The 13324-nt window shown below is 37.9% G+C and overlaps 1 protein-coding gene across 1 annotated transcript in view; it reads right to left on the reverse strand.

Moving 5' to 3' along the window:
* HSD17B12 (hydroxysteroid 17-beta dehydrogenase 12) overlaps window positions 1-13324 on the reverse strand; it is a 166712-nt gene that overhangs the window by 108074 nt on the left and 45314 nt on the right. The window contains exon 2 of the mRNA XM_030864638.2: window positions 6906-6952. Coding sequence (XP_030720498.1) covers window positions 6906-6952 — 47 coding nt within the window. The remainder of the gene's footprint in view (window positions 1-6905; window positions 6953-13324) is intronic.

A 13324-nucleotide genomic window follows, 5' to 3' on the forward strand; every position in this document is an offset into this window, starting at 1 on the left:
TGCCGTGGGGCGGCTGGATCTGTAAGCCATGGCCGCTGGGCCTGCACATCTGGAGCCTGTGCTCCGCAATGGGAGAGGCCACAACAGAGAGAGGCCCATGTACCGCAAAAAAAAAAAAAAAGTTAGGAATTCCTAAAAATTGAATCAATTTTAAAATGTTTATTTAAACATTAGACTTTATGGACTACAAAGGCAAACTAAGATAGTTTATTGGATGACTTAAAAAAGAAATTCCTGAGGGGTACCCTCTATGTACCTCCCCAGTGCTGTGTAAGTGCTTCATAGAATGAATGATTTATGGGAACATGGTTTCTACCCCAGAGACCCATAAATATAGTGGCAGAGGAAAAAAACACTGATATACACAGAACTTTTTAGTGAACTACTCCAGACAGTATATAAATGAGAATAAATTAGGTGCTATGAACTGTAAGTGATTTAGTGAACTAATTTTCCAGTCCTAAATCCTCAAGCCAACTTTTATTAACAGTAGTACTGCAAATGAGAAGATATGGAAGAACATTTTTTCTAAAGATAATTAAGGTTGGTAATAATTTCCTAAATTAATCATTTATAAAACATCTAAAGAACCCATAAATATATACTGATAGTTTTTCTAAAAAATTAATGGGGGAGGAAGAACAAGGAAAAGCTGCTTTTTATAGAAAAACAGCATCTACTGTAAATGTAAAAGGACAGATATCATTATCATTAAAAAATTACCGGTTTTCTTCCCTAACTTAGGAAAGGAAATAGCCACCCAAGTCCAGGAAGCACAGGCCCAGGCAGGATAAACCCAAGGAGAAACACACCAAGATACACAGTAATCAAACTGACAAAAATTAAAGACAAAGAAAAATTATTGAAAGCAACAAGGGAAAAACGACAAATAACATACAAGGGAACACCCATAAGGTTAAAAGCTGATTTCTCAGCAGAAACTCTACAAGCCAGAAGGGAGTGGCATGATATATTTAAAGTGACGAAAGAGAAGAACCTACAACCAAGATTACTCTACTCGGCAAGGATCTCATTCACATTCAACAAAGAAATCAAAAGTTTTACAGGAAAGCAAAAGCTAAGAGAATTCAGCACCACCAAACCAGCTCTACAACAAATGCTAAAGGAACTTCTCTAAGTGGGAAACACAAGAGAAGAAAAGGACGTACAAAAACAAACCCATAACGATTAAGAAAATGGTAATAGGAACATACATTACTGATAATTACCTTAAACGTGAATGGATTAAATGCTCCAACCAAAAGACACAGGCTCGCTGAATGGATACAAAAACAAGACCCATATATATGCTGTCTACAAGAGACCCACTTCAGACCTAGGGACACATACAGACTGAAAGTGAGGGGATGGAAAAAGATATTCCATGCAAATGGAAATCAAAAGAAAGCTAGAGTAGCAATACTCATATCAGATAAAATGGACTTTAAAATAAAGAATGTTACAAGAGACAAGGAAGGACACTACATAATGATCAAGGGATCAATCCAAGAAGATATAACAATTATAAATATATATGCACCCAACAAAGGAGCACCTCAATACATAAGGCAACTGCTAACAGCTATAAAAGAGGAAATCGACAGTAACACAATAGTGGGGGACTTTAACACCTCAATTACACCAGTGGACATATCATCCAGACAGAAAATTAACAAAGACACACAAGCTTTAAATGACACAACAGACCAGACAGATTTAATTGATATTTATAGGACATTCCATCCAAAAACAGAAGATTACACTTTCTTCTCAAGTGCACACGGAACATTCTCCAGGATACATCACACCTTGGGTCACAAATCAAGCCTCAGTAAATTTAAGAAAATTGAAATCATATCAAGCATCTTTTCTGACCACAACGCTAGGAGATTAGAAATCAATTACAGGGAAAACAACTTAAAAAACACAAACACATGGCGGCTAAACAATACGTTACTAAATAGCCAAGAGATCACTGAAGAAAACAAAGAGGAAATCAAAAAATACCTAGAGACAAATGACAATGAAAACACAACGATCCAAAACCTATGGGATGCAGCAAAAGCAGTTCTAAGAGGGAAGTTTATAGCAATACAAGCCTACCTCAAGAATCAAGAAAAATCTCAAATAAACAATCTAACCTTACACCTAAAGGAAGTAGAGAAAGAACAAGCAAAACCCAAAGTTAGTAGAAGGAAAGAAATCATAAAGATCAGAGCAGAAATACATGAAATAGAAACAAAGAAAACAATAGCAAAGCTCAGTAAAACTAAAAGCTGGTTCTTTGAGAAGATAAACAAAATTGATAAACCATTAGCCAGACTCATCAAGAAAAAGAGGGAGAGGACTCAAATCAATAAAATTAGAAATGAAAAAGGAGAAGTTACAATGGACACTGCAGAAATACGAAGCATCATAGGAGACTACTACAAGCAACTCTATGCCAATAAAATGGACAACCTGGAAGAAATGGACAAATTCTTAGAAAGGTATAACCTTCCAAGACTGAACCAGGAAGAAATAGAAAATATGAACAGACCAATCACAAGTAATGAAATTGAAACTGTGATTAAAAACCTTCCAACAAACAAAAGCCCAGGACCAGATGGCTTCACAGGTGAATTCTATCAAATAGTTAGAGAAAAGCTAATACCCATCTTTCTCAAACTCTTCCAAAAAATTGCAGAGGAAGGAATACTACCAAACTCATTCTATGAGGCCACCATCATCCTGATACCAAAACCAGACAAAGATACTACAAAAAAAGAAAATTACAGACCAATATCACTGATGAATATAGATGCAAAAATCCTCAACAAAACACTAGCAAACAGAATCCAACAACACATTAAAAGGATCATACACCACGATCAAGTGGGATTTATACCAGGGATGCAAGGATTCTTCAATATACACAAATCAATGTGATATACCATATTAACAAATTGAAGAATAAAACCCATATGATCATCTCAATAGATGCAGAAAAAGCTTTTGACAAAATTGAACACCCATTTATGATAAAAACTCTCCAGAAAGTGGGCATAGAGGGAACCTACCTCAACATAATAAAGGCCATATATGACAAACCCACAGCAAACATCATTCTCAATGGTGAAAAGCTGAAAGCATTTCCTCTAAGATCAGGAACAAGACAAGGATGTCCACTCTCGCCACTATTATTCAATATAGTTTTGGAAGTCCTAGCCACGGCAATCAGAGAAGAAAAAGAAATAAAAGGAATACAAATTGTCACTGTTTGCAGATGACACGATACTATACATAGAGAATCTGAACGATGCCACCAGAAAACTATTAGAGCTAATCAATGAATCTGGTAAAGTTGCAGGATATAAAATGAATGCACAGAAGTCTCTTGCGTTCCTATACACTAATGATGAAAAATCTGAAAGCGAAATTAAGGAAACACTCCCATTTACCACTGCAACAAAAAGTATAAAATACCTAGGAATAAACCGACCTAGGGAGAAAAAAGACCTGTATGCAGAAAACTATAAGACACTAATGAAAGAAATTAAAGATGATATAAACAGATGGACAGATATACCATGTTCTTGGATTGGAAGAATCAATATTATGAAAATGACTATACTACCCAAATCAACCTACAGATTCAGTGCAATCCCTATCAAATCACCAGTGGCATTTTTTACAGAACTAGAACAAAAAAATCATAAATTCTGTATGGAGACACAAAAGTCTCCAAATAGCCAAAGCAGTCTTGAGGGAAAAAAGCAGAGCTGGAGGAATCAGACTCCCTGACTTCAGACTATACTATAAAACTACAGTAATCAAGATAATATGGTACCAGCACAAAAACAAATATAGATCAATGGAACAGGATAGAAAGCCCAGAGACAAACCCATGCACCTATGATCAACTAATCTATGACAAAGGAGGCAAGGATATACAATGGAGAAAAGACAGTCTCTTCAGTAAGTGGTGCTGGGTAAACTGGACAGCTACATGTAAAAGAATGAAATTACAACACTCCCTAACACCATACACAAAAGTAAACCCCAAATGGATTAAAGACCTAAATGTAAGACTGGACACCATAAAACTCTTAGAGGAAAACACAGGAAGAACACTCTTTGACATAAATCACAGCAAGATCTTTTTTGATCCACCTCCTAGAGTAATGGAAATAAAAACAAAAATAAACAAATGGGACCTAATGAAACTTAAAAGCTTTTGCAAAGCAAAGGAAACTACAAACACGACGAAAAGACAACCCTCAGAATGGGAGGAAATGTTTGCAAACGAATCAACATACAAAGAATTAATCTCCAAAATATACAAACAGCTCATGCAGCTCAATATTAAAAAAACAAACAACCCAATCCAAAACTGGGCAGAAGACCTAAACAGACATTTCTCCAAAGAAGACATACAGATGGCCAGGAAGCACATGAAAAGCTGCTCAACATCACTAATTACTAGAGAAATGCAAATCAAAATACAATGAGGTATCACCTCACACCATCAGAAAACCTAGAAACAGCAAATGCTGGAGAGGGTGTGGAGAAAAGGGAACCCTCTTGCACTGTTGGTGGGAATGTAAACTGATACAGCCACTATGGATAAAAGCATGAAGGTTCCTTAAAAAACTAAAAATAGAATTACCCTATGACCCAGCAATCCCACTACTGGGCATATACCCAGAGAAAACCATAATTCAAAAAGACACATGCACCCCAATGTTCACTGCAGCACTGTTTACAATAGCCGGGTCATGGAAGCAACCTAAATGCCCATCGACAGATGAATGGATAAAGAAGATGTGGCACATATATACAATGGAATATTACTCAGCCATAAAAAGGAACGAAATTGGGTCATTTGTAGAGACATGGATGGATCTAGCGACTGTCATACAGAGTGCAGCAAGTCAGAAAGAGAAAAACAAATATCGTATATTAACGCATATTATGTGGAACCCAGAAAAGTGGTACAGATGAACAGGTGTGCAGGGCAGAAATAGAGACACAGATGTAGAGAACAAACGTATGGACACCAAGGGCGGGAAGCAGCGGGGCTGGTGGTGGTGGTGTGATGAATTGAGCAATTGGGATTGACATGTATACACTGACGTGGATAAAACTGATGACTAATAAGAACCTGCTGTATAAAAAATTAAATTAAATAAAATTCAAATTTTCAGAAAATTAACGTTTTTAAACCACCCTAGTAACAACTAATTTAGGCAAAAAACAGCAACACATGTTGGGTGGAAGATTGTTGGGAAATGAAATATCCATACAGTCTCAAAGTATCATCCCACAGATTATTAATTACAAAGGGGAAAAGGTACTTTTATAATGGAAAATTATGGTAGACAACATCTTAATAAATGATTTATTTTAACATAATCAATAAAGGAACAAATGGACTTCTTGTGGCTCCTGATAAGATAAACTCAAAAGAATACAGTATCACCTGTGTAGCATTCCTGCTAAAAAATACTTAACTTGAAATATAATCATGAGGAAACAATCAGACAAACCCAAATTGAGAAATCTACAAAACAACTGGCCTAGGTTTTTAAAAAAATGCCACTGTTATAAAAGAAAAAAGAGAAAAAAAGGAGGGGCTAGGGAACTCTCCTAGTCAAGAGATATGACATTAAGAAGCAATGCATGGGGCTTCCCTGGTGGCGCAGTGGTTGTGAGTCCACCTGCCGATGCAGGGTACGCGGGTTCATGCCCCGGTCCAGGAGGATCCCACATGCCGCGGAGCAGCTGGGCCCGTGAGCCATGGCCGCTGAGCCTGCGCGTGCAGAGCCTGTGCTCCGCAGCAGGAGAGGCCACAACAGTGAGAGGCCCACGTACCGCAAAAAAAAAAAAAAAAAAAAAGCAGCAATGCATAATCCTTAAATGGATTTTGGAACAAAAAAAGAAGCTCTATGAAATACATTAATGGGACAATTGGGAAACTTGTATATGGACTGTATATTGTATAACAGTATTGTGTCAAGTTAAACTTCCTATGTGTGACCACTGTACTGTGGTTACAACGGTGAATATTCTAGTTCTCTGAAGTTTCAAGCTGAAATATTTAGGAGTGAACTGTTACAATGTCTGTAACTCCCAAATAGTCCAGCCAAATTATAAGTTAAATGTAGCAAAATGTTAACAGCTGGCGAATCCTTGTGAAAGGTGTATGGGTGTTCATTGTATACTCTTCCTGAAACTTTTCTGTAGTTTTTATACTCAAAATAAAAAGCTGGGAAAACAAAGGATTTTTTTTTTTAAACCCTTTTTAAAGGACAAATGAGAGATTCAATGGATCTGTCAGGACCTTCATCACAATCGGGCAATATCAGAGGCTATTGGTGCCTCTGTGGAACTGGAAGGCAGGGAAGCTCTCCTTCACAGGAGAGCTTTGTACAGTGGTCTTCAAACTATCATGGTTTCCCTTCCTTCAATTACATTACAGAGAACTTGAATCTTTTGCCTGTGTCTGTCAATATCTGTCCATCCATCACAGTCCTTCTTGTGAAAATGATGCCATGGACTTGTTTGGAGATGTAACCACTCTCTAATAATCTGTCTACCTTTTGGAAAATAATCCAAAACAATTAACTTTAAAAACTGAGAACTGTCTATAGTTACACAATACAAAATAAAATTACACTAAAATTTTCACAACTCCAACTTTCCAGGATAAAAAGTTTGACACACATTTTGCACAAAAATTTGTTTTAAAGTTGTGTTTAAGCGAACATAGCATTTCTAACAAGATCGAAACAAAGTACATCTATTATATAATGTAACACTATATTTGTGCTTTTAACTTCAAAAATCAAAACTACTGTAAGAGATCATTCTATATCTGTTCTTATATTCTTATACCAAAAAGAAAAGTCTTGAAAATTACCTACCTCTTCTGCATATGATTTTCCAATTCCATCAGTACTACCCGTGACAACTGAGAAAAGAAAATAGTAACAGTTTAGTTTAAGAATTACAATGGAGAACTGATCACAGTTAGGACCCACCAATTAGACACAAGAAGACCTGTGTAATACAGTTGACCGTTGAACAACATGGGTTTGAACTGCAAGGGTCCACCTATACGCGGATATTTTTTCCAATAAATACATACTACAGTACTACACGATCCAAGGTTGGTTGAATCTACAGATGCAAAACCTCGGATGCAAGATCCAGATACTGAGAGCCAAATGTAAAGTTATACTTGAATTTCCAACTGTATGGAGGGTCTGTGCCCCTAACCCCCCCATGCTGTTCAATGGTCAATTGTACTTGATGTAAAAGATGGAGCAATTACCAGTGGCTCAAATTTAGGAATGAATATCCATGACAATGGCTAAAATTTAAAAGACTGCAATACCAAGTGTTGACAAGGATGTGGAGCAACTAGAACTCTCATACACTGCTGGTGGCACTGTAAATGGACACAGTCATTTTGGAAAAACGATTTTACATTATGTCCAGAAATAAATGTGTGCCTATCTATGACTTAACAATTTCCAAGAGGTAATAGGCATCATGTTACCAAAACAATGTCCATGGTAGCTTTATTTACGTATAGTTGGTAAACAAGCCCAAATAATAAACTACAAGAGAATAAGTAAATTAGTATATATTAACACAGTACGCAATGAGAAGCCCGCGCACTGCAAAGAAGAGTAGTCCCCGCTCGCCGCAACTAGAGAAAACCCGCACACAGCAACAAAGACCCAACACAGTCAAAAATAAATAAAATAAATTTTAAAAAAAATCCTGGATAGCTCAGAATATGCCAGGACTAGAGATTATAAAATTTGCCTAAGGGATATCAAACCTTCCTTTTCTAGATTCTCCAGTTTTTGGAGTTTGTAATGGGTACTGTTAGAGCACCAACCACATCCTCCCTTCCAGCACAGAGGTCTTCAGGCAATCCTCTTGCCAGGAGTGTTATCTGCTGTCAGCTCACAAGTGAGCATCTCCCAGGAACTGCCCTGAGCCAAAGGGAGCTGCCTTGCCCAAGGTTATAGCTCCTCCCCTGGGCAGTACATGTCTAATGACTGGTCCACACAAAGATCCAGCTCCCTTAAGCATCACTTAAGCATCTCTGAAGCACCATCCCAGGTTCAGAGCTTCCCGTGGGATCAGGTTTGACTCCTGCATCACAGTTTGACTTCTCCCTCTGCCCTACTCGGCTTCCTTTGCTTCCTCACAGGTGCTCTTCCTGAGAGCATCCCCCAAAACACCCCCCAGATACACACATCTCACTGTCCAAGTTTATTTCCTGATGAACTACTGACAGCCTACAGTCAAGCTCCTTCTTTTTAAAGTGATTTTATTTATGTCTAATACATAACTTAGTCCAAAAAAGATAACAGTTACAAATTTTTAGGCCAAAAATACCAGGACTGGGGCTTCCCTGGTGGCACAGTGGTTGAGAGTCCGCCTGCCGATGCAGGGGACACGGGTTCATGCCTCGGTCCAGGAAGATCCCACATGCCGCGGAGAGGCTGGGCCCGTGAGCCATGGCCGCTGAGCCTGAACGTCCGGAGCCTGTGCTCCGCAACTGGAGAGGCCACAACAGTGAGAGGCCCGCGTACCGCAAAAAAAAAAAACCCAAAAAAACAGGACTTTACCCCTATCCTTCTGCACCTTATTCCTTCCCCAGAAGCAACCATTTTTATTGCTTTTAATTGTTTTTCCTTATCTTTACATGTTCTAAATCCTATGTTACACTGTAATTTCCTGATTCATCAATATATTACTTGACTCATTAGGGTTGATGAGAACTTTTACTCCCTTTATATTTTCCCCATCCTTCCAATGAAGTTATATCACAAGATTCTGTCACTTGTCAGTGTTTACCTTATTGTAATACTGCAACTCAATTATGATATTAACCACCCAGAGTTAGTACAGATCCCACAGGTGAAAGACATGGTCCCCAGCAAAACTGCCCACAATGCAGACACCAGCCACAAGCTCAGGGGTCCCTAGGCCACCAACACTTGTGACTACTTGACTGCAAAGTTCCCGGTTCCCATAACTCCTCAGGTTCAATAATTCACTAGAATGACTCACAGACATCAGGATAACTTACAGTTCATGACTACGGCTTTATAATAAAGGATACAAATCAGGACCAACCAAATGAATAAGCCACTTAGGGCAACGTCAAGGGTGGTCCCAAATGCAGAGCTTCCATGCCCTCTCTGAATCAGGGCAGGTCATCCCCCCACCCTCACCCAGCACATCAATGTGTTCACCCACTAGGAAGAATCTACATCAAGTTTAAGGGTCCAGAGTTTTCACTGGGTTTCATTATAAAGGCATGGCTGACTGAATCATTGGTCACAGGACTGAACTCAATCTCCAAACCTCCTCCCTTCCCTCACCAGAGGTTGGAGGGTTGAGTTGGTATCACAAGGCTCAAAGCTCCAATCTTCTAATCACATGGTTGGTGTTTCTGGCAGGACCAGCCCCCATCCTGAAGCTCTATACAGTCCCACCTTGAGTGATTTCATTAGTATAAACTATCAGAGCCCACCATAAATAACAAAGACACTCCTATCACTTAGGAAATTCCAAGGATCTAGATGCTCCCTCCCAGGAACAAAGGTCAGTCAAATTCTTTATTATACAACAATTACTGTGGCTAGAAAAATATATTATCCACTAGTGAACCAAACAGTATAGTAGAATTACATTCTCTTTCCTAATCAACGTTTTTGTTCTCCTGGAATTAAAATTGCCTTTTTATTGCATTTGCGTAGTTTTCTTTTTAAAATTTCCCCCAGTCTCTAACAGCCTCTCGATATAATTTTCCACATGATCAACCCCATCAATTTGTTCCATTACTTTTTTTTCTTCCCCTTAAAGATCGCCTTCACAGAGCACTCCAGCTTTCATCCTCCTCCAACCTGGAATACTCTGTGGCACAGCTATTGTTCTAGAACATAATCTTGGGAATTCCCTTAGACTGTCTCTCCTGGGTTGAAGCTCTTATTTTCTAGATCTTGTTCTATTCCCTCATTATGCAGCACATCTAGCTTCCCAAGAAAGGATGCATGAAAATACATTTTGTAAACATTTTAAAAGTAAATTTTAGATTTTAAAATAAGTTTTAGACTTACCAAAAAAAAAAAAAAAGTGAAGATAATACAGAGTATTCCCTATACTCCAAGCCAGTTTATCCTATTACTAACATCTTACATTAGTGTGGTAAATTTGTCACAATTAATGAACCAATTATGATACATTATTATTAACTAAAGTTCATATTTTTTCAGACTGTCTTGTTACTGAGTGTCCTTCTGTTGTAGGATGGCATCCAGAATATCATATTAAATTTGGTTATCACATCTCTTCATGTGACAGTTTGAAGCAAATTTTTTTTACATTTTTATATCTTTAAAACTAAAGTCTATTTCTAACTTCACACATAATAGTTTAACTAGTGTGGACAAAGAATGTCACCTGCCATATCAGTAAAGAACGGATGTTGAGGCCATCAAGCCATAGCCACCCCCACGTGTGCACCCTGAGGGGGTTCAGGATGGAGAGAAACAGGATACTGGCCTTTTAGGGTGCATATCAAAGGAATGACTTCAATAAACGCAGTCTCTTGCATCTTCCCATATATGGAAAAGTGCTAAATTCATTAACTTGAGAAGTCTGGTTTTCTTTAATTAACAGCAATCTTTTGATTATTTGGTTTTGTTGCGAAAACTCCTATGTAACCTGGCTCCTCCCTTACCTCCCTCAGTGCTATTTGAGAGGCTGTCTCCTGGGCTTAAGTCCTCAGTATGTCCACCGAATAAAACATAAATTTCAACTTTTAGGTTGTGCATTTGTTTTTAAGTCGACACTAGGTATGGAATTCTAAACAGATCATTTTTAACAAAAAATTAAAAACAACTCTCCACTGCACCAGTATTGTTTAAAAAGAATGTTTCACCATTCTGATTTCAGACAATTTGCAAATGAACTTTTTGGTCACTGGGGCTTTCAGGATTGTTACTTAATCTTTAGGACTCTGTCCTGGTAACAGAGCTTGGGCTGGGTGCTCTTCCATTCATTGGTGCTGATGGGCCTGAAAATCCATGATCTTCAATTCTGGCAATTTTCTTATGTATTAATTCTTTGATAATTTCTTCACATTCTTCTCTAGAATTTCCATTAATCAGAGTTCAGACTGTAAGAGTTTCTCTATGAATCTTACTTTTCTTCTTGTTTACTTTCCTGGAAATTTCTTCACCTTTTATCTTCCAAATGTTCTACTGACTTTTTAAACTTAAGTTGCCAATTTTTTAATTTTGAAGAGCTCTTCTGTATTCTGATTGCTCTTTCTCTTTTTAAAGCAGCAGTTTACTCTTATCATAAATCCACTATCTTCTCTTATCTCTGAGGACATTAATTAGACTTTGTTTACATATTTACACTTTCTTCTACTCTTTTATTCTGTTTCCTCTAAGTTCCTTTTGATTGTTTTGGTCTCTCTCATCTTGGAGGCAATAACATGGCAATTAGTGTACACGGGTGGGATGACTATGCTGTGACCCCCACTACAGGGTAATCGATGGGCAAACCAACTTTTTGATTAGGGAATCCACAAGTCAGTATCTGCATTTTCCCTAGGACCCTTCAGTATCTCTTAAGCATTTCCCAAATTCCAGTCTTCTGGCTGCTGGGTAGTTGGGCAGCTATTAGTCTGTAGACTTTTCACCTAACCCCTGTTCTCAGTCTCGTATCTCACCTCTGCCCTCTTCTGTGCCCAATTTTCTGGAGTCTCAAGCACATCTGGTTCAGTGCCCTTCCCCATCCCTGTCTTTTGAGGTACCTGATACTTGTAATTCCTGTGCTTTTCTGGGGTGCAGAGCAAACTTGCTTGCTTCCCAATGGTGGACCATCCATGAGCACTCAGGTGTCGGCTCAGTGAGGTAAGTTATCACTCTTCCAACTTCATTCGCTGTGACTGGGGATGAGGGATTTCAGAAGTTCCCTAGTTTCATCAAAATGGTGCTTTCTGTTCCTTATTCTCCTAATTATTAGAGAGGATTTCCAAGAGATAAAAGGCTAGAAATACTGTTACTTGGCTATTTTAAAACTGGAAGTCCCCCAAGGTCCCTCTTAAACATTTTAAAGTAGACTAAGTTGAGAATACTAAACACACTTCTCAAAAGATTTAGCTTTATGCTCCCAACAAGAACATTTTTTCCTATCATCTGCTATTAACTATCAAATTTAAATCAAACTAACACTTTTTAGAAACTATTATGTGTATGACTACAGAGAATACAATGATGTATAAAGACCCACTGTGGTTATTAGGTGTTCCATAAATCACCCATTTCACGGTTAAGACTTCAAATATTAAACAGAAATAATATGACTTTAAACTGTATAAATATTAAAATTTTTTAAATTGTATAAATATTAAAAATTTAGCCTCTGATCTTTTTAGATAGATTAAAATATCACTTTTCCATATTCTGATAATTCTCAAAACCAAATGCAGAACTGTATAGTTACACATAAGTCAGATACTGCCTCACAAGTATGTTTTTTTCCTGAGAAAATAGAAGAGTATAAAAATTATTTTTATGGGCATAAAGAAACAAAAAATAAAATTGGAAACCAAGAGCCTCCTTTATTCATCTCTGTAAGCACCACTGCAGTTCTATAATAGAGTCACGTACAATGGCCAGGCAATGGGGGATCAAGTATCATTTCCCCATCAATGGAAATGACAAATTCTTTAGTTCTCTAAGTCATATGATAGGTAATATCTTTGAAATAATGTACAGACACAACCAAGTCATCTGTCAAACTTTACTCACTCATAAAAGTTTTACTTGATGCCAAAAATTAATAATAATAAATTTGTTTATTTAAGACAGGGAGGATGGGGACAAGGATTATCCTGCCTTTGCTTTTAAAGATATATTCTTTGCTTTAAAGCTACATACCTTCCAACAGTAGTAGCAGAGACAGCAGCTCACAGTTGGATAGAAAAAAAAAAATCCTTGGGTCTTCCCTGGTGGCGCAGTGGTTAAGAATCCGCCTGCCAATGCAGGGGACATGGGTTTGAGCCCTGGTCTGGGAAGATCCCACATGCAGCGGAGCAACTAAGCCCGTGCGTCACAACTACTGAGCCTGCGCTCTAGAGCCCACAAGCCACAACTACTGAAGTTAATTAAAGCATACCTTAAATCAAAAGTCTTTTGGCAGTTGTTCTGGGGCATTGGGGAAATACAGGGAAGAGGTTACTATTTTTTACTCTTCTTACTGTTGGTATTTTTTAACCGTGTGCTTGTATTGCCTTTCCAAA

This window comes from Globicephala melas, chromosome 8 (genome assembly GCF_963455315.2).
Source record: "Globicephala melas chromosome 8, mGloMel1.2, whole genome shotgun sequence".
NCBI lineage: Eukaryota > Metazoa > Chordata > Mammalia > Artiodactyla > Delphinidae > Globicephala > Globicephala melas.